This window comes from Bactrocera latifrons, unplaced genomic scaffold (genome assembly GCF_001853355.1).
Source record: "Bactrocera latifrons isolate USDA-ARS-PBARC rearing strain unplaced genomic scaffold, ASM185335v1 scaffold_17, whole genome shotgun sequence".
NCBI lineage: Eukaryota > Metazoa > Arthropoda > Insecta > Diptera > Tephritidae > Bactrocera > Bactrocera latifrons.
Window position 1 is genome coordinate 1,122,558 of NW_017535185.1, and position 22,774 is coordinate 1,145,331.

At 33.4% G+C, this 22,774-nt stretch overlaps 2 protein-coding genes across 4 annotated transcripts in view; one reads left to right on the forward strand and one right to left on the reverse strand.

The window, feature by feature from the left end:
• LOC108966784 (cysteine-rich motor neuron 1 protein) overlaps positions 1–22,774 on the reverse strand; it is a 378,691-nt gene that overhangs the window by 50,998 nt on the left and 304,919 nt on the right. For 2 of the 3 annotated variants that reach the window (XM_018929844.1, XM_018929846.1), the window contains 2 exons: positions 7,253–7,702; positions 6,591–6,721 (listed from right to left, as the gene is read on the reverse strand). In XM_018929844.1, the coding sequence (XP_018785389.1) occupies positions 6,591–6,721; positions 7,253–7,449 (328 nt within the window). In that variant the 5' untranslated portion in view covers positions 7,450–7,702. The remainder of the gene's footprint in view (positions 1–6,590; positions 6,722–7,252; positions 7,703–22,774) is intronic. The other variant, XM_018929845.1, reaches the window with a different exon arrangement.
• Positions 18,852–19,702, forward strand: LOC108966786 (peritrophin-1-like). The gene is made up of 2 exons (XM_018929847.1): positions 18,852–19,176; positions 19,587–19,702. The coding sequence occupies exons 1-2, from the start codon at positions 18,955–18,957 to the stop codon at positions 19,638–19,640; spliced, it is 276 nt and encodes a 91-aa protein (XP_018785392.1). The 5' UTR covers positions 18,852–18,954; the 3' UTR covers positions 19,641–19,702.

Consider the following 22,774-nt stretch of genomic DNA (forward strand, 5'->3'; position numbering starts at 1 on the left):
TTTCAATGTAAACATCAGTCAGCAATTAATTCTCCAAATAACATGCTTATACATGCTCCTTGTATTTTAAACACTTGAACAGCCAACATTATTTATAGATCTATCCTATTGATATCTATTGGTCTATACAAAAAAAAAATATAGTTTTTTATAAAATAATTTTTCAATAGATATTTATATTTAAAGCTCCACGCTTTATAATGAGCATGCTTCACCGGAGATGTAGAGGGCGTATGAGCAACATAAATGCAAAAGCATTTCATGAAATCAACTGTATACCAGGAAAAAGTTTGTTGATTGAATGTTTCTATGCTTTTTATTAATATTTCTTCTTATTATTGTTACAATTATTCTCCACTATTTTATTGGTCAATTAAAATTTATTATCATTGTTTTAAACTGAAAATCTCGTATAATTTAAACAGTATTGGCATAAATGAGCGTGAATACCTAGCATAATATATATACACGTAGTAAATCAAAATATGAAACATATGTGGTATGCATGTCTATACCTGCAAAGGAGCTTTTTTATTTTTGAAATCATATGAGTTTGGGAAAATTTATATTTAGATAAAAATTTACATTAGCGCTTTTACGTTCACTTTATTTTCAATTTATTTCCAAACGCAGCAAAGCACGAAAACTACCAAGCAAAGAATTAAAAGCAAAACAAAATAATAATAAATATAAAAACATGAAAAAATGTTAACTGCCACTGTAATACCTTTCATGGGTGTTTTTTATAGCATAAGAGCGTATAGAGATCTTTATATCGATTTTTATTTGTCGTTTTGTATGGCAGCTCTATGCTATAGTTGTCAAATCTGAGTAATTTCTTCGAAGATTCTAGAGATGTCTTGGATAAAAATCTGTGCCAAATTCTGTGCAGCTACCTTGTCAAATAAAAAAGTTTTCCATACAAGGAGACTTGAGTTGGATTGGTCAGTTTGTATGGCAGCTATATGATATAGTGGTCCGATCTCAATATTTTTTTTGGTGAGAGTAGCGTTGCTTTGGATAGTATACCATGCCAAATTTCCTGAAGATATATTTTCAAATAAAGATATTTTCCATATAAGGACTTGATTTTGATATAATAGTCCGTTAACAACGTTTTTATCAGAGTACGGACTACTTAATAAGAAAATGCCTTACCTACCTTGCCTACTTACAGAGGTAAAAAGAGAAGGTTAAAACCATTCAGCTCACCCTGCTTATAAATGATCATATATATGTACCATAACTATACTCTTTAGGATCTCTTACATTTCCATCAAGGTGCTACAAACTCATGGCTAGCTTATTGTATAAAAAAATTTAATAAAAATAAAATAATTTAATAAAAAAAAAACTGAAACGGAAAAGATAAAAATTGAAAAAGTAAAAATAAGGTATGTAGAATAAAAAATGATAGCAATGAAGTAGTGACGTTTTGCCATGAATAAATAATGCAAAAAAGACCCAGCCTTGTATAGCCAGCAGCTTGCTAGAGCTAAGCTCAATGACCACTTCACATTGAACCGGCGGAAAAACGCGGTGAGGCGCACACCTACTTCACTCATACGCAACCTGAAACCGCTGAGCTAAAATCAATATTTGAAGAGTACTACCAGAATAGATATCTACACATAATTGGATTGTTATGTGTGCGCGTGTGTGTGTGAAGCGCAGATGCAAATATTTATTCATACATATGTAAGTAAACAAGGTTATGTGCGTAGGTGTGTGTGTGAGCAAGTTTTCCCATCAATTCAATTGGACGACATTAAACTTCGTTTCTGTGCACCATTGCCGCCAATCAATTCACACGTGCAGCGCCCACGACAGCTGCAGCAACAACAACAAAACGAAGGCACATAAGTAGCACTAGCAGCGCTTAGAGGAAAAGATGTAGAAAGTTGTTAGTGGCAGCTAGTAATGGCAACTTTCGCAGCGTTGCTTAACGCCTGAATGATTTTCGATGACGACCATGATGGAGGCGGCAATGTTGCTGACGATGACGTTGTCGTCGAAGGCTAAAACACACTTTGCCTGCGCAAGCCAGCCAGATATAACGCAGCTCTAGACATATAAACCTAAAAAGGTAAACAAAGTAAATGCATACACACACACTTGCTTATAGATGAGCAAGCACAAACGCTTATAGACTTACATGCATGTGCTGTTACTTAGCGCTACTCTTAGTTCAAACACACATCCACATAAGCACACTAATGAAACTTTATACTTTTGTACAAGTATGTATAGTATATGTATGTGTGCCTGCGTCTAGTGTAAGCCACACTTAAGTGGCGAGTTGCTGCTTGCTAATGTGTGAAGGTTTTGTAGAGTAGAAAACCACTTAGCAAATGTCAGACGGCGAACTAAGCTAGCTCTCTATACACGTATACTCTTACAGACAGCATTAATATATAGTAGCATATGTGCATGTGTGCAGTTTGGTCGCGCTGCCTTTACTAGTTAGTTAGTTAGTACATGAATATGGGGTAAAGGGCATGGCTAAGACTAATAAGAGCAAAATAACCGAGGCAGATATAAATGAAGGTATGTGTGGGCTTTGCATAGATTTTTAATATAAACATCGCATTTATAGACAATGTATTAGCGCTACATTCTAACCGCAGTTAAAGGAAGTACTACATTATCACCTAAAGTGCAAAACAACGTATCATAAAAAAATTAAAAATTTAAGCATCAAAAACCGTTGTCAAATATAATAACCAATACACAACCAGCATGGTAACCAGTATGGTAACTGGTATGATAACCCATATATAACCATTTCATAACCAAAACACAAATTTATTTTTATTACTGTTAAAAAAAATTTACAGCATGATAAACCGTTGTCAGATAGAATAACCAATATATAATCAGCATGATAACCAGTATGGTAACTAGTATTATAACCAATATATGACCATTTTATAACCAAAACTTAAATGTATTTTCAATAATATTTAAAAAAAATTATAGCATGAAAAATCGTTGCCAGATATAATAACCAATATATAACCAGCATGATAACCAGTATGGTAACTGGTATGACAACCAATATATAACCATTTTATAACCAAAACTCAAACTTATTTTCAATAATATTAAAAAAAAAATTGTAAAGCATGATAAATAATTGTCAGATATAATAACCAATATATATTACTAATTATAACCAAAACTCAAATTTATTTTCAGTATTGGTTGTTTCTATTATATCGTTTTTCCTTCGCCTGCAAACTTATGAAACATCATGTTACGTTATTTTGAATTTTAGGTGACGATATGTGTAATATATATTATTGCACATCATAGGTATCTATTATGGTATTTTTTTAGTGAAAATCTTACTGAACTCAGTATTATATTTTCAAGATATTTGCATTTCATACATACGTAAGGGCGTTAGTGTCTCTGTGGTTGCTTTGGCATCCACAAAGTTTCAAGTTAACTCTTCTCATCACACAGTTATTCATCTGAGCATCATCATCATCCTCGTGCTTCATATCTCTTTTTTGTTTGAGCGAACTCATTATGTCTTCAACAGAGCATCAAAACAATGCAGTGATTGATTTTTTTCGAAAATGTTACATACAAAAATTTTACGGGCTGGTAATCCTCTTCGTTATGTAGCATTTGGTAAACATTTCATAGATTTTTAGGACCGGAGAACTGGCTTTAAAAAAATTCTTACTACTTTTATTTGTTATGCCCTGAATAGGGTGTACTAAGTATGCCACGAAGTTTCTAACATCCAGAAGACAATATCGGTGACCCTATTAAATATGTAGCGGGTTATCTAGAGGTACTTTTTTCAATGGCCCTTTTTTGACAGATCAAACGTAAGTCGTGTCTTGCTGTCATGTTGTCTTTTATTAGTATTGTTTCGCATTTCATCATGGAAAGACTTACACGTGCTTCGATCAACTCATAGTTAACATAGTTGGCCCACTAAGTGTATAATTTTCGCCCATTGCCCATCTTGAGACTCATGCAGTGAAGAAAATATAGCAGCCGTGGTTTAGAATTTTTCTTCTGGGCATATGTAAAGCCTACAGTCTAGGAGAACAATCCCGCTTCGATTCAGGCTTGGGAGAAAAATATCACGCGTTTCATACTTCAATTACCGGTCGAAATGTTCGAACGAGCCAATTTGATTTAACGGATGGACCATCTGACACGTAGCCGAGGCTAGCATTTGAAAGAGATTACCTTTAAGAAAATATATGCCAAATAAAGTTCTTTCGAATGATGATAAAGATTCCTCGTTAAATTTGAGGTTTCTGTGTTTCTTGTTCAAAAAAACTTTTCCATTTGACAAGATACCGTCACGAACAAATTATTGTTTCCAGCAACGTTGTAATCTGCGAATATATTATTCAGATCTGATCTCTATAGCCATGCCAAAAAATGTGTGTTGCCACACAAGAAAAGTAAACCAATTTACTGCCTATCGCGCTTAAAATATGAACACATTAGCACTAATGTCTTACTGATTTGCTGCCGAAATTGCCGCAAATGACTGTATGGGGAATACTCACAGGCAAACTTGGTACAGAAAAAGGCACACGTAAAGCTATTTATTTATATACATGAGTAGCAGATAACAAGAAGCAGTCAGTGCTGAAAACAGAACGCGAGCGCCACCCAAACAGCGGGCAAGAGCGAAGAAAAGAAACTCACTGCCAGACAGCAGCGACTAACTAAGGTAAAAACTGCCTTAAATACTTTTCAAAAAGACGCTCAGTTGAAAAGTGTGTACTTGTAATAACTGTGTATTCACTTTTTGCTTGAATGAGTGAATGCGCCTGTGTGTATGCTATATTTGTGAGTCTTTATGTATGTATATATGTAAATGCTCTGGAAACACAAAGTTATACCAGCATATTGAAGTAAAGGCCGGAACAAAAGCTGACTTGAAATGCTTGATGCGAAGACTCACTTTACAAAAACAACAAAAAACGACTTTTCGCTGCTTGGCTGTTGCATGTGGTGGCAGTAATGTTAACTTTAGCACTTTACTTCGCATTGAAATTAAGCTTGTATGCCAGAAGGAAATTATTTATTTTTTTTTTTTTTTGTCGTGTTTGATATATGTATATGTTTATATATAAGTATGTATTTACTTTAGAATAAAAACAATACTGTGGAATTCTACATTTCAAAGTTTTGCAGCACTACGGCCAAATGTCAAAGCTATCCTTCATCAGCTCAGCAATATTGTAAACTGATAAGCAAACCGCAAAAATGTCAAATTACCCGCATATCTGACTACGAGAGGTGTTAAAGTTACGCCAAATCCATCCAATAAATGATATTTTTTCTTACTTGCTTTGTCTTTGATGGTTTTGGTTAGTTATATGCAGGCATAAAGTCAACATAAGGGATATATACTATATAATTAATTATGAATATACTATAAGTATATACTATATATGTATACAGTGCGTTGTTTTTCTTATCTCTTTGATGTGAGCAACGCACGAAATTTTATTTGCTTTTCTACTCCCTGGGAATTGTACTGTCTCTCAAAAAGGGGCTATAAGAAGTACAATGTACAATTGTAGCAACATTTTGCCTTGTAAAGACTTCTTCTGTTTAAGTTAGGCTAATTAGATATTATTTCGTGGTCTGCTTGTCATTGTGTGGCAGTGAAAACACCTCGAAACAATTTGATTCAGTTGACAGTCCTCGGCCAGTTAAAAACGCCGCTCTGTTCTGGTTATTTAGACTTGTCTGTCGAAGAATCGAAAGAAGTGGCCAAAAACGCGCTTACAAGTCGTGTGATCGAAAAAAGTGGCAAGAGCTTTCGAGTGATCTGTGAGTGAATCAGATTTGAAGATGAAACGAAAATAAATTCCTTGGCATATTAAATTTCCATTGCACTAGTATACATAAATAATATTCGATTTAATGAAATAACTGGAAAACTTAATTTCAACCAAATTCCAAGAATATTCTAAAGCTTCTTTCAATTTATGCTCCATTTCCCCACGCTCATCCAGCAATATGATTTATTTCTAGCTTTAATTAACTGCTGATTAAATAATAACACGTGTCACATTTCTAGCTACTCCCACATACATATATTCAATTTGTGCTCAGATCATATGTAGTTAGTGATTTACCATTTCATAGAAATTACTAATCACGTCGGCGTTTTATTGCACTTCATAGAAATACTCATGGTTAACTTTAGCTATGAAAGTAGAGAACTAATTAATTTCTTGTCACCTTGCATGCTTCGATTTGCGTTCATGGACTAAAAGAAAAAAGTAATGATGGCACTGAATATATATCAAACGTATAACAAACGTAAAGCGAGTACAAGAAGAAATATAGGTTCGGAAGATAAGTAAGCGAAAGCTAAGTGCTTGCATATACTTAGATTTCAAGACGATAACTTTTATAAACTAAATATATATATTTCACATAGGTATGTATATACTAGTATATGCATACATAAATACATACATATAAAGTTTTTATAAATTAAATATAGCTCTGATATTATCGAACAGCTTTCAGTTTGCCTCAATTTTGTTGCATTCCTCTAAAATAATAAATTAATTTCTAATTAGATGACTCACCCATGCAAACGCCTAGACCGCTGGAAATGGGCAATCTTGTGACACACTGTAGTGGTGGTTCACACTGACCGGAGAATCCACCCGGACCACCACAAGTTTCGCCAAGTGTTTTGGCGCAAATGCGACAACATCTGAAAAAATAGAAGATTTTGTGAAGATTTTTACAATTTTATTTTAAATACATTATAAATAAAGTCTGAATTGCAATAGATTATAGATATATAAATTATAAGTTAACATAACCTGACGTGCTTTCACTACATTGAGAAACATTTTTAAAATATCAGCTTTAATTCTGATAACCTTGCTTAGAAAAATTATACCGTTTCAATTTTTACTATGTTGACAATTTTCCTCGAATGCTATTCTTTATTGTTATATATTGCGCTATGTGGCCAATTTTCCTCTTCAAGTTACTTTTTACTCACAAATCAAAAATAAGTCCAATGTTTGAAATTTGAATTTTTATAAGTGCTGTCGAAAATTCCTGTAAAATTTATTGTAAAAATGTGTTTAGCAATTACTATTATGTGAAATTAAATAAGGATAAACTGACTTTAGTAAACATAGATGACATATGTTTTGAGATGATTGAGAAAAGAGAAAAAATATTTATTTTCTTTTAAATAATTATGAATTTTATAAGGTAGTTTGTTACTCACTTGCATGGGTCCCACAGCATCATACCCTTGCCTGGACAATCCAGCGAACGTATAACATCACATTCTTTCGGATTACAATAACACTTTAAACCGTCAACTACACGGCTACCTGCAGCCACCATTATAAGCAGATAGCAGCATAAATAAATTAAATATGTGCGCAGGTTGAGCAAACAGAATTGTGTTGTCGAGCACATTTTGGCTCACGTGCTCTCCAACTATAGCGAGGAAATCAACTTGTCGAGGTTTGGATGTGCTCTGTTTGAGTTTAAATATTTTTTCTTTGGTAGTTTCGATTATAGCCACTTAGCATGAAAATTTGTTAGACGAATTTTTATCTACAAAAATTGAGTTTTATCTCAACATTTGTTATCAGTCGCTGCTGTGGTCGTTGTTGTCGCTGAAGTTGTAGTATTGCCATGATTTTTATTATTGTCTAATGGTGCTGTGCTGAAAAAAGAGGAAAAGAGTGCTCTTAATTGATTTCTTTATAAAAATAATTGTGTATTAAATATAAGGTGAAGTTACAATAATGCATTTTTCTAAGCATAACACGAGCTGCATAAAACGTGTCTAATTCAAAATTAATTTTTTCTGCTATTTAGTAAGAGATGAACTGCTACTCCACTCCCACGACTATCGGGTCTAATCAACCGTAACGTACCCGGATTTTGCATAGCCAAGAACTATCATTTCGGAACTATTCCTCCAAATTACTTCAGGAGTATTAGCAAATAAGATTGATAATAACTTCACCCTCCTAAGCAGATAAGCGAGGGTTCTAATAATATGGCATTAAGAATTCCGTAAATGGAAAGCAAGGCAGGGTTGAAGGCGAAATTGGTGTACAAGGTTGCGGTCAACATACCTAAAGGAAGAGGAGATGGCACATGGCCGCACATACGCCTTTGTAAAAAAGAAAGTGCAGGTACGTAGCTGAGAGTCTTGCTATGGCCACGGCAGCACGCGGACAACAAGCCGACAGCGAACAAGACAGCGACGACAGGTATTATTCTTATTCAAGTAAAATGACAAAACTGATTTCTAAGCAACAAAACCAACAAATGAACGAATAGAACAAAATGTAAGACACTATAAAATACGAAATTAGGCGATAGAAGGAAGGTAAAACGAATAAAACATTGTTGCCACCTTGAAAAATGAAACAAATCTCGAAGGCTAGGTATTGTAGGTAGTAAATAGGTATGTAAGAAAGCAACTAATTGGACTTTATAGCAACGATGGAAGGAGTCATTATAGCCAACTAGAAGAAACCAAAAGAAAAACATAAAAGAAATATAATAGCAAAGAACGAATGGATCCAAAGCGTACAGTCATCGATATCAATTGAGTCAATCGGCCATTCATTTTTGAAAAGAATGAATGAGAAAAGCGATTAGAGATAAAAATCAGAGGAAATGTGCAGAAGCAAATTTGTAAGTAAGGATACATATACGAAATGGAAAAGCAGTGACTGTAGTGCAGAAAGTGGCGTTTGAAAAGACGAAAGTGTGGAGCAGGAAATTCACAGTAATTTGCTTATCAAAAGCAAATATTGTACATTTAAACAACTGTTCATTACAAAAAGCTACATTCTTAAGCAATTGAGTAGATAGTCTATGAAGAGAGAAGAATGTAGAAGAGGAGAGAGTGCTTGATTTGTGGATCTAATAAAAGAGGGAAATGGCAGATATGAAAGAAGGAAATGACGAATGTGTGAAGCAAGAAGTACTAGGCAAGATAGGAAAGATAAGGACGCTACATTTTATATAATTTTTTTCTTGCCAGAAATGATTATTTTGCATATGGTTCAAGCAGCTCCCAACTTCCGGTCTTAGACCAAGTATCCTCTGAGTAGCCAAAAAATATCCGTTTGAAGGCGAGCTATAGTGAGAAGGCGAAACATCCTTTACCAGGTTGTGTTTGGACCCGCCACGTAAAATACTACCAACGAAAAAAAGAAAAAGCCTCTAGTCCTTACCTTTAACATTTACCCATCTGTAGTTACATAAACCAGCGGCTAATTTGTGGGAAAAAGAAAGAATAAGAACAAAAGGAAGACGCACTCATGCACCCAGCGCCTTATCAGTTTTTCCTTAATGCCTAAATTTTGTATACGGTCTGAAAATAAATTGTTTAATGAAGTGAATAGGTTTTGCGTCTAGCCGCAGTTATTGTAGGTTTGTGCGGGAAGCTGTTGTCCTCAGCAGACTATACTACAGAGCTTTCTGCGCGATGTACAATATTGCGCTTTGAAGATCTTTAACAAAATGTCGGTATGAAAATGTGTTTGTAAATATAAATTTCCTTTACTATTGTCTGCATGCTCGTATCGAAATCTGCATCTCTCCGATTACTTATGTTTTTCTCATTATTTCATTTTTTCGTATTCGTCGGTTGTTTTCTTAGTACATACTGTTGCTTGTGGTTGAAATTCATTTACTTTTATTTTCAAGTGGCTTTCGACTTCGTTTCTTGTTCGCGCTTATTGCCATAGGCGACTGATTATCTTGAGATTTTATTTTGTTTTCTTCATTGTGTAAGCCAAGGCTACGATTTGTTGACGTGGTCTTTGCCTTCATTCCTAGAATTCGTGCAGTGCGTTTGCGTCTTTTTTGTGTTTGTCTCGTTTTCTATGTTTTGTGCGCTTTTAATTTGTTGGGTTTGTTTTGGCGCGTAATTTGCTATTTAATTTCCCGCTTTTGTTCTCCGGGTTTACTTCTTTTTTTCAATGTTGCCTGTTGGGTTTGTTAGTTTTTCTTCATTTTTCTTCATTTTGGTCGCATATAAATATAATATTTGATGGTCAGCAAATATTCTGCTGCTCTTTGTGCATTTTAGAGAGTACCCTTGATATTTTGCAATTTGAAATTTAGTTTTGTAATTTTGTTGTAATTGCGAAAACACGCCAGAAATAAACTGTTAATCAAGGTCTTTTCATTTTTGCATTATACACTTTCTCTTACCATGAAATTTTCGGGACGCATCTTTGGTTAATGTGATGTATTTACTTCAACAAGCTCGATTTAAACATCCATCTTCACCTTTGGGTTAGAATATACGAGTATGTATGGTGCTTACTTATCTTTGTGGGACTTTTAATATTCTGCTAAGAACTTTTCTTAGATTAAGTATACAAACTCTGAACTACAGACCTATTCTTTGTACACTGAATATAAGAAAGATCTTATCTTTACAAAGTCTAAGCTTCAGGCATATTCAACCAAAAATAGTTTACCTTTATATGAAATTCGCTGTGTACTTTTTTACTGTGATTGGTTCATGATTTTTCGTTGGTTTATACGCTTTATACATTATATCTTTTCGCTTTGGTATCAAGCTTGGAAACTGCTGAATTAACCCAAACGTCTTAGAATTCATTTACTACATTCTTAATAAATATTTTAAACTATATTCAAATGCCTTTCAGAAGTTACCAGAATTTATTAAAGAACATATTCTCATAAAGCTACAAGCTTTTACGCTGACAAAAATATTAAATGAATATTCTTTAATGCTTAAAAAAATTCAGAATACAATAATTCATTGAATAAAGACAATTAAAAAGTAACAATTTTAAGGCTCCAGATCATAGAAAGAGAACTTCAACTACTTTGAAATCAAGTTACTAAATTTTTAAGTACTGAAATATTTAAGGAACCAAATCCAACGCCGTTTGGCACATGTATCCAAATTTAGACTGACATAAACTAGAGTTTTGGACAATCATGCTTGAAAATCGTCAGGAAAGTGTAAGGGAGGTGGTAAGAGAGCTGGACATCTCTCCGCGATTCCGTTCGAATGCTGCTGGTCGATATTTTGGGAATGAAACGCCGTGTTCATGGAGAACGGAACGGAAGAACAACTCATAGATTTTATACGATGTAATACACCAACGCAACGAGCCACGATTGTGACTGAAGTGAAAGCCGACAACGCAATAAGTATCATTGATCAACTATCATATTCACCGGATATGGCTCCTAGTGATTTTTTTTTTTTGAATCTGCCGCTCCGTGCAACCATTTTCCATTCGATCGAAGAGGTAAAACGAAATAAGCTGAAGGAGCAGAAGACACAAAAAGTGGAAATGAAAAGTGTTTCGACGACTGGAGAAATCGTTGTAAAGTCTACCACATCTGGTGTGGATTATTTTGAAGTGGGAAAATAATATTTACAATTTCCGGATATTTTTTTGTGACCCATATACAATATAATGTTCATTTCTCCACCCTATTACAGTGCCTCTGATCTAAAAAAAACATACCATTTAATGATTGAATTTTGTTGTAAATTTTTTTATAAAGGAGAACAATATAATTTTTTTTAATTGACTCGGCAGAAAACAGAGAAGAATTGTGTCCATAAAAATTTATTTTGTATATACCACTCTAAATCGGCTAGCGAGAATATTTAAGAGCAGTTTGTACATTTATTTGATATTCTGGGTCTGACAAAAGCAGTTTTTGAAAGTAACAAATACGTTCCATGTAGTTTGGTATTAGATCAATGAAATAATGTATAGAATTGAATATACTATGAATAAGGGTCCTCTACAAAATTCATAGTGCCTAGCTGTCTACAACTTAAAAAATCTACACAATTTATGCGCTGCTGATATTTATGACAAATAGTAGGAAACGTTTTGAAAATTTAAAACAAATATTATCACAAGCCATACTGAAAGCAACTCTGCGCCATATTGTTCGCTTGAATATAAATGTATTGAGTTGTAGAAAGGGGCAAGGCTCCATAATATGTGTAAAAACATAAAACTATAAAACCAAACAAAAAACACAAACAAAAAAGGAACAAAAGCAAATCACTGAACTGGAAAATATGAAAATTGGTAGCTGAGGCAAAAGGGGTGACAAAACATAATTTACCCGCACAAGCAGCGGGGAAACCGTGAGCAAAGCTAGCGCGTTTCAGCAAATGAAAATTCTAAATCACGTTCAAACTGCGAAGATACTAGTAAAAAACATGAGCTTAGATAAACAGTATGAATTGCAACAAACACAACGATGAGAAACAAAAACAAAGTTGAGCTATGCAAAATGACTGCGCTATGAGATGAGCGAGCGAGCAGTCACAAATATTACAGTTATGTTTGAATAAAACTTAACATTTGCACAGTCACGTGGCAAGAAAAAAAGAAGGAGCGAATTTCAGCAGACAAGAACGACGCTTTAGACTGATTGCGCGCTTGCCTGAACCGTAGCAGGCGGCGATGTGTTGACGGAATGCGAAGCACCGAGCATAAAATTGTTATTATACACGAGCAGATAAAATTATACAGTTATACGTATGTATCTAATGATGAAACAATGTTTGCAGAACTGCTGAGTGGAGGCTCAGTCAGCCAACATGCTGCGTGGTCATGAGGCGGATGAGTAGGCGCGAAAGCAGACAGGCACGGTCTGTCGGCGGCAAAGCCAATGCGAGAAAGATGATGAAAAGTATATACCAGCTCAGAAGACAAATGAAGGCTTGAATTAAAAGGGAAACAAGAAAATTAAGTAAATGGAAAATTATTTAAGGAGGGTCTAATTGTGGAAGGATTTCTTATTTTTACAAATGCTTGGATGCTAACTGAACATGAACTTCAGTCATCTTTATCTATTTCTAAGTTTTGGTCTTTTTATTTATATTAATCTTTCTTTAGTCTCCTGTTTTTTTTCAATATCAAACTCAATCTCAATATTAGTCTCAATCTTAGTCAATTTCAATTTCAATCTTGATCTCAACCATAATCTTAATCTTAATCTTAATCTTAATTTTAATCTAAATTTTAATCTTAATCTTAATCTCAATCTCAATCGTAATTTCAATCTCAATGTTAATTTTATTCTTAATCTCAATCTCGTTCGCAAACCTAATATGATTAATCTTAATTTTAATCTAAATTTTAATCTTAATCTTAATATCAATCTCAATCTCAATGTTAATTTTATTCTTAATCTCGTTCGCAAACCTAATATAATTTTTAATTTTTAATCTTAACCTTAATTTTAATCTTAATTTTAATCTCAATCTCAATCTTAATCTCAATCTCGTTCTCCAACCTAATATTAATTTTAATCTTAATCTTAATCTTAATTTTAATGTCATTACCAATAGCAATATCAACAGCAACATCAATATCAATATAGATATCAACATCAATATCAATATCAATGTCAATGTCAATATCAATATCAATATCAATATCAACATCAAGTTAAATTTCAATTTCAATATCAATATCAATATTAATACCAACATCAATGTCAATATCAATATCAATATTAATGTCAACATCAATGTCAATATCAATATCAATATCAATATCAATATCAATTTCAATATAAATATCAATATCAATATCAATATTAATATCAATATCAATATCAATATCAGTATCAATGTCAATATCAATATCAATGTCAATATCAATATCAAACTCAATCCCGAATTCAACTGTAACTTTAACTAGATCTCTAAAGGCATTCAATTTTTATAAAACACATTAATACCTTTGAGAGGCCTACTGCTCCTGATTATAATTTACCAAGTATCAGCTAGAACCCATTATTACCGCGGAGCAGTAGTATTGAAATGACGAGCGTCCAACTACGCCACACAAGTCAGCACGTCATCAGACCCTAAATGTCAGCGTCGATGTTAGTGTTATTATATTTATGGTTCAAACTAACTGTAATTTAGCGCATGAAATGTAGCCGTATTACACTACTCATGATTCTTGGAGCCATTGCAGGAAGCATACACACAAACAATTGCAAAAAAGTCACACAGTCATGATTACGCGCTTAAAGCACATCGACTAAATTCCAAGTCTACGCTTGGTTGGCGCTGCGCCAATCACCAGCCAGTCGACCAACCAACACTCGTTAGGGGGCATGACTTCACGCGCTGCAAATTAATAGAAAAATGGCAGCTTACGATTCGCTGTGCTTGCTGCTGTGGGTTTTGGTGAAGAAACAGCTAAAAGTTCTTGTGTGCTTGTGGCAATGTATGTGCAAAAGGCAAGCAATAGTTAAAAGTATTGCGATAAAATGGAAGGAGTGGGAGCGGTATAAAATAGCAATGGAAAAGTTTCATTTAAAATAACGAAATGAATATAAAGCGGCAAGTTGTAAAATGCTGGTTATATTATACAAGCGTTATACACGGCGTATACGTAATGGTATGTAGAAATTACTGAGCGACTTGAAAGTGTAGCGTTTTGTGCTTAGTGGCGGAGTTGTTTGTAAAAGGGCAAAAGTGCTTCAAGATTAATAAATTGCTTGATTTAATGTTGAAAATTTTAAATTAAAAAAAAAAAAACAAATAAAAATAAAAATTAAAAATTATTTATAAATATTTAGAAGTTATATTCGTTTTAAATGTCTTTGAAGTAAAATTAATAGTTTTATGATTTAGGTGCTTAGCTAAACTTCTTAATAATAGAAAATTTTAAAAGCAGTTATTTATTAATTACTTTAAATATTCTATGCGCCCAAAATTTACAACCACTAAGATGTATATACTCCCAGGCTGCTTTATTTCTTTAAAGTTTTGTACGTATACACTGAACTTGTGAAACACTTTATATATTTTTTGTTTATGCTATGATGATTTCGAGTTTGAAAATATGAATAAATAAAATATATATGAATGTGATTGCGAAAAATGCCTACATTCGGTTCAAAACCCGTATATTTTTATGTTAATGATACATTTCAGTATATTTATTGAAAAAATATTTACGACTGCTATCGAGTTGAAAGCTCTTGTTAAGATCTGCATTGATCTTCATTCAATAAGTTATTAAGACTTGCCGGCTTTTGAAACTACTATTTTTATTAAATTATTCTATGAAAGGGGTTTTCTCGCTCTTTTGACATTTCATGATGGAAAGATATGCGTTCCAAAAACAAGTTAAAATTATATAATAAATAAATTAATAAATTTACTACCGAAGTTCGGAGTCAGTGGCCTCAACTTTAAGAGCTATATTGTAATGCATATATATTAATATTTGTTAGAAACAATTAGAGTTGTATGAGTTTGATAATGATTCATTATGCTCTCACTAAATATCTGCCCTATTTATGTTTTTTTTTTTGTTCGCAGACAATCAGAAAGCTTTCTCAAGTTTTTCTCATTACGCTGAAGTGTGGCCCGCCTGCTGGCGACTAAAACCGCAGGCACATTAACCCGTCTACTTGATTATAAAAATTAACTGCGTCCATAAAAGAAGCCGAAATAAAATATAGACTTGAGTTTGTCGAGTGAAAAACGCAAAAGCACCAAATTATTAAAATAACTGTGCGAAAGACAAGACAAATGTGCGCAAGCGAACACTTTAACTCACTTTGGAAGCGACGTTACCACAATTATTACCGCACACTGTTTGTTTTTGTTTTTTGTTTTCAGTTTCGTTTTCATGTTCGCTTAAATTTTTCCATTTCTGCAGGTTTTGGTTTTTTTTTTTCGGTTTGTGCTTCACATTTCGGGTAAATTCACGCAAACTTTCCGGCGTTTTTGCAGTCAGCGCTGTTGTCGAGACGCCAGTAATTAGTTGTTGTTGCTGCTGTTGGATTTTTTTCATTTAACAAGAATCACTTACGGCACGCTTCTGCCAGCGGGAGTTCCAAATTACGCGCAATCCGTGCAGAGTGCGGGTAAATGAGCATTTAAATGTATGCTTGAGCACTCTCAAGAGTGGCGTGAGGGGAAAAGGGTGTTATCTACCGACCACTACGCCCCCGTGTTTGTATGTGTAGCAGTGATATTGCAGTGCACTTTTAAATACTCCTAAATTCCACAAGCCGAAAGCAGCGTAAAGGGCACCCAGCGAGTACTTAGCAATGAAATTTATATTTTGCTGCTTGTTATAATTTTCAATTTAAGGTGAAATTTATGCAACATGGAAATTTGGCTAGCAACGGCAAGGATGCGTGCACAAATATCAATAATAAGTTAAGTTGAAAAACTAAATTAATCGTTAATCTTGCTGTGTTTTTTTAAGCGTGGAGAAATGAATGTTAAAGTGAATTAACTACATTTGAGGTGATGTTTTTCTTGAGTTTTTTTATGATTTTAAGAATTAGCCTGTATGATTTGCTTGAGAAAAGAACAATTTCGTCTCATGTCTTGCTCTTCAGAGAAGTTTTTTGTTCGAATAATACATTCCACCTGAACATGCAGTAAAAGCAAGTATGTTCTGTTAAAGGGTTGCATGGATTTGCGGGTTTAAAAAAATCGATTTTCTTTATTGTCTTAATAAATTGTACAATAATTCTAGAATATTCTCCTAAGTTTTGAAGTTGATCCAATTAATAGTTTAAGAGTTACCGCCTTGAGAACTTGTGCGCTCGAGACTAGCTAAGCTAAATGCGCCGTTTTTAAACCCGCTTTTCTGGAAACTGTATTTTTGAGGTCGGTTCGCAAGATTTCTCGAGAACTACTCAACCAATCTTCAAGAAATTTTACACAGATCTTTGAGATACAATTCTTAATGACTTGGACACAGGATTTTTTTTTTTTTTTTTGATTACAACTATTTGGAAAAAAATATCGCGAAATTTTTACTGAAATTTAAATTTTTTTTTTTAAATGTCTGGCAAAAATAAAACTTTCAGTTTTTTCCTTCGTCTAAGTTCTAAGTTAAAATTTCAACTAAAACAGGTATTTTTCACTTTAGATGATCCTGTAATGAGTTATCTTGCCAATGTGGACACATCTTTTTTCCGATTGGTCACCGGAAATGGCGTCGTCGAGTTTAGAATACTTTTTTGCACAATAAAAAAATGTTTACTATAAAAAATTCCAATAAAATAATAATTTTTTATTAATTCCAATAAAATAATAATTTCTTATTAATTCCAATAAAATAAAAAAAAGTTTATTTGAGAAAAAATTGTTTGAAAAATTGTGTTTTTTACCCGAGGAAACCCATGTAACCCCTTAAGATTTCTTACGTGGGGACTAATATACATATACACGGTATAAAGCTACAGTAGTTGGGGGTAGTATTGAGCCGCTTTTATCTATTTTTAGCATTACTACATTAGAAATGCACTAAGTTCTGGTATAATCGATCATTTCGTACTCGCAAAAGATTAAATTTAGAGAAGTACCTACAGCGTAGTTAAGTGTTATGGCACTTTATGAGTTTTCTTTTAATTGCGGTTTGTGGGCATCTACAAACTCTCTGGTATATCGTGAAATAATAGTGTGTTAGATCCAACAACAGATCATAGCATTCTGGCACTATCTCTGATGACACCCCGCGACACCTTAGTGATCTCAAAGCCGATTCGTTATCTGCATATATGGATATAATAATTTTGTTGTGAGCACAAGTTCTTTGTTAGAAGAAGATGGATTTCTCTAATTGTTGTAGTTTGTTTTATTGCAGTGTTCTTGTAGGCGGAAAGTGACTTTGGTATGTAGTTTTGCTGAGAAGACTCTTCCTCGCACTCAATTATCTGGTTTGGATCCATCCCTATTGATACTTATCGCTGTCCTACCTTTGTCTACCTCGCTTCTTTTTCATTCTTTTTCAAAGAGATGGCACTAATTAAAATTAATTCCATAGTCTCGAAAAGTTGTGGCATTAGATTGAAAAAAAAGCTTAAAATCACCAAAAAAATTATTTATATTTTCCTCCAAAATTTTTAGGTTATGAGAAAACGTGAAGACCTTTTATTCATTTTTGTAAAGGACTCGCAGTATTATCGAGTTAAACTTTTTTTAACTCTTACAACATTTAAAAAACCCTCATCATCTTCCTCTCCTCTACCTTTTATCATCCTTCAATTATTTTTACTTTAATTCTTCATGCTTTATTTCGCTTTTCCAATGAATTTGAACCTACTTTGGTTTTGTTTTTTGCTTGTAACAATAATCGACCCTTGCTTAATAGTGTAAACTCGCTGTAAGAAGCTTTGCTGCAATAGTGAAAAATACTTCGCAACAAGAAAAATACTTCAGCACTTAACAGTGCGCATAAACTCAATTAAAACGAACATGTGTTTCACCAAAATTGCAAAAATGTGTAAAATGCAGTTTGAGCACCAAAAAGCAGAAAAAATTGCAAAACAGCAAACAATGAAAAAATTAGATAAAAAAGAGGTAACAGCAACTGTAAATAGACACAGAGAACAGCTGATATACACGAGCGAAAAATTTGTATGAAAAAAAGTGAAACAAAAGGTTAAAAAATTTAAGCAACAGCAAATAACAAACAAAAAAAAAAAAAAAAAAAAAAAAAAAAAAAAAAAAAAAAACAAATAGTAAAGCAAGTAAGCGGTGAGTAAAGCAAGAAGAAAGTGAGAGGTACTGATAAAAATAGAAATTATTTGCAATAAACAACAACAAAAACGAACATGTCATGTTGATAAGAAAAGCAACAAATTCTACAATGCATATAACTATACAAATATACAAACAAGCATATTTACATACATACAGTACATACAAACAACGTAGCTATTGAAATTTTTACATTTTGTACAACAAGCAGACTGCACTCCATCAACGTGCCACCAAACGCCGAAGCTGAGTATAAAACCAACGTAGTTTGTATACCGAGCACACTCCAAAATAAATATTCCGCTAGGAACAATAAGTGGAATTTCTACCCATTGCAACTTCTTTTTGTAGTTTTTTTGAAGTTGTAAAAAGAAAGATTATAAACGCGAATCGTTAGCGAAATGAAATTCCACGTATTTTTCTTTGTGTGCGCTGCACTCGTCGCCGCCACCACCAGTATTGCTATTGAGGATGGCATCGTGTGTCCCAAGCAACAAACGGACACTTCGGATGTGGTGCAGATACCGTCGCCCAGCAACTGTGGTATTTTCTACAAGTGCGAACGTGGGCGGCCAATAGTGAATAAATGTCCGCAGGGCTTGCATTATAACAAGCGACTCATGGTGAGTATGGATGGCAGTTAGGGTGGTAGGGAGGTGTGTAGGATAAGATAGGAGGAGGTGGTAGGCGGAGAAAAATTATTGTATTTATAGAATTTGCTTACATTTTTAAGTGGTTTGCGGCTGAAATTATGAAAAAATGTTGGACAGAGAGGCTGAGGATTACATGAAAAAATTTTATGGCAGGAATAAGGTTTTTATTGCTGTTGGCAGAGTTAAAAATATAGCTACAACGGCTATAGACACGCAGATAGTGCTTTTTTTTTAGACACTCCAAAGATAATTCTTGGATATATCGCTTTTTGAAACACTTTTTTAGGTTTGAATACCACTAAAAGTACTGAAAGAAAATATTGAATTTTAAGCACGAATTTTTAAGAATTGATTAATCGCTTTTTCGTTTTTATTTTCAGGTTTGTGACTACCCATCACATGCTCAATGTGTAGCAGTTAATCCTGAACAGTAACTCTTATAAAAATATGAATTTCTGTCAATAAAATTTTCTCTTTGGTGTACCACACTTAAAACAAAAGTAAAACACCCATAACTTATTTCTAAAATTTCAAATATAATACTAGATAAAAAAGTGAGGACTTAAAAAATGGCTAATCGAACAAAAAACTCGCATAAATGGAATAGACTGGACTGAATCGGTTAAAGAGATCAACAAAGCAGAAATCATAATGACTATAGAAATATTTATTACGAATGGAATTGGCTAATCAATAATATATACTCTTCATATAACATAGGTATGTAGACGGAATCATTATAGCTGGTAATCTTTGCAACACTGGTCAATTTTGACAAATATAGACGACAACTCATAGCTCGATATCTAGGTATGAAGAAGAGGTGGTTAGGTTGAGAAAGAAAGGAAGAAAGAGAGATAGTAACGTTCGATGTGTTATACGTTTTATGAGCGGTAGGTATGAATGGTGAATATTTTTTGAGTTTTGTTACATACTTTTCAGTTTTTTTTTAGCGTGAAGAACACATAAAAAATTTCAATTGCTTAACAAAAAATTATGTAACATTTTATTATTTAAACAAACAGAACGTAAAAAAATATCAATAATGTAGCAGGAACATTTTTCTTTGTCTTCACAAAATTTCATCGATTTATATCTAGTAGGGTATGAGAAAATAATTTTACAATTTTATGATGCTGTAAACATCAACCGACATTAATTTTAACAAAAACAAAAAAAAAAAAAACAAAAAAAAATTTTTACCAAATATTTATATCACGGGGTATGCCTCTGGTCTCCTTTCTAATGACTTACTCACTCATTTTCAAAATCGGTGATTTTTCGAAATTTTCATGGACCACTTCACGTGGTTTGGTCCAGCTTTGTAAAAACTTTTAATATTCAGAGCTGATGGGAGATCAATATTTAACTGCAAGATTACGAAGCAGGTATGGAAAACTTCAATGGTTGTCCACAAAATGCGTAACGGATATAAACACTTTCATGGAGAGTACAAGTGGTTTAAGCGCAGAAATGAAACAAGATAGGAAGATTACAATCAAAATGTCAAAATATGTAGCTCCACTAACGTTAACGACCTGTAAGCACGAAGTGGCAGCAGTGCTACCCACCCGCCTCTCCGTTTCATAATCTCTAACTTGTTTTTAGGACCAAATAGTCACGCTGACACAATAACAGCGGGTTTACATGTTTTTGCATAGATTAAAACTTTAGACATTTAGCTTCAAATGGAAAATTCGCAGCGAAGCGGTGAAGCGAATCTCATTGCGCTGACTTTTATCTACTTTTCAATTAGATTAATAAAATTTTCTTGCCTCTCTACGTACCACCACTTGACCCGTGCTGTTGTTAATCAATTAAGCCAAGCTCACAAACACTCATATATAGTGTTAGTGCGAAAGGTCTTCATATAAATCACAGCACTTTCAACTTTGATGAATTTTCACTGTGTTTTACAAAGCGAAGCAGGCGGTGAGTGACGTAGTGCCAAAGAGTTTTCTTGCTTGACAAATGAACTCTTTCGCCAGCCGTCATTATTACGGTTTATTAGTTTACAGTTACGTGATTTTCTACAAAAAACCTTACGCTGTTTGTTTCGGTCCAACCTTTCTTAAACATACTCCACTGCGCTGTTGTCAATTAAAAAAAAAAAAAAAAAAAAAAAGAACCCTGCTCGCCACCGCCACGTCACATTTCATTCTAAACGTGTAATTATTTTGCACTTTCTTCTATTTGTTCTCAAAGTTTCATTTTGTTTACCTGTCTACGTTTACAGTTTTCTTCGTGGTCTTCGCCTTCTGCATAATTAAAACATTTTACCTTTATCGCACTATTTCAAAGAAACAATTTGAACCATTTTGCGCGCAACTATTTGAAAAGTTCTGACGCCGCGAAATTCATTTGTGTAGTTGTTGAACATTGAGCTTAAAGCACAAACTTTTAACACTCGATAAAAGCTTTTAGTCACACAGCAGATATAATATATGTATATATAGAGTCCAAGTTTTTAATCGATAGTTTTCTGAGGTGTTGTTGTTATGAGTTAAATATTTAATTGATTTAAAAGCTTCGCGTTGAATCTATTTAGTTGAATCATTAATGGGTCCTAGTGTAAGGTAGGCACGACATGCCCAACTTGGGAAATCATGCTTCATATTCTGAATATTAAGCAGGCGACGTTGTTTTCTTCAAATGGCTGTTTTTCGAGAAACGTTCGGGTACAAAAAAAATGTATTTTTACAATTTTTTTTTTTAATACAAGCAATCATATATTTGAAAAATATAATCTTTTATATCAAAGGTATATATTCGAGTAATATCTCCTGAAATTTCGATACAAAAATGTTGAAAATTCCGCCGTTGAGACCGCATTTCACTGGGTGTCTCTCAAAAAAGTGCTTTCGCCGTGGACAGCATAACTTATTATTGATTCATATAAAATTGAAACAACTAAGCATATGCTGTTAGTCTAAATCTCGTCTTTGAACGTAGGAAATAAAAAAATATTAAAATTGTCCTTCTTTTCTCGGACTTTGAACAAAAAATCGAATGTTTGGTAAAATTTTCGACATTTTTCGGTCAGAAAAATAAGTTGTAATGAAACAAGAAAAAATCATTCGTTCAACAACTAGATAATTTATTTCAAAAACGTGTATACAATACGAACTAAATCGGTCGATAACTTTTCGAGAAATCGTGTCCACCGACTTCAATGACACATTTTCGAGAAAAACGCGTATACAGACAGAGCACTTAGCGCAGCTAGCCTTGAGTGCACAATTTCTCAAGGCTGTATCTTCGAAATTATTACTCAGATCAACTTTTAAATTTAGGATTATATTATAGAGGTATTTATGAATTTAATAAAGCAAAGAAAGAAATCGATTTTTTGGAAATTTTCAAACCCACCTAACCCCTTAAAAAGAGGTTAAGTAGTCGAGACAAAACTAAAAAGTTCTACACGGCAAACTTAGAAAATATTTTTATCATTAAGCTGAGAGTTTTTTCATATAAAACTGTATAACTTCAAAAATTTTCACACTCAATTTGCAGGTCGTTAAAAAATAAAAGAAATAGTCATTCTGTTTTTTGTTTTTTTTTTTTTTTT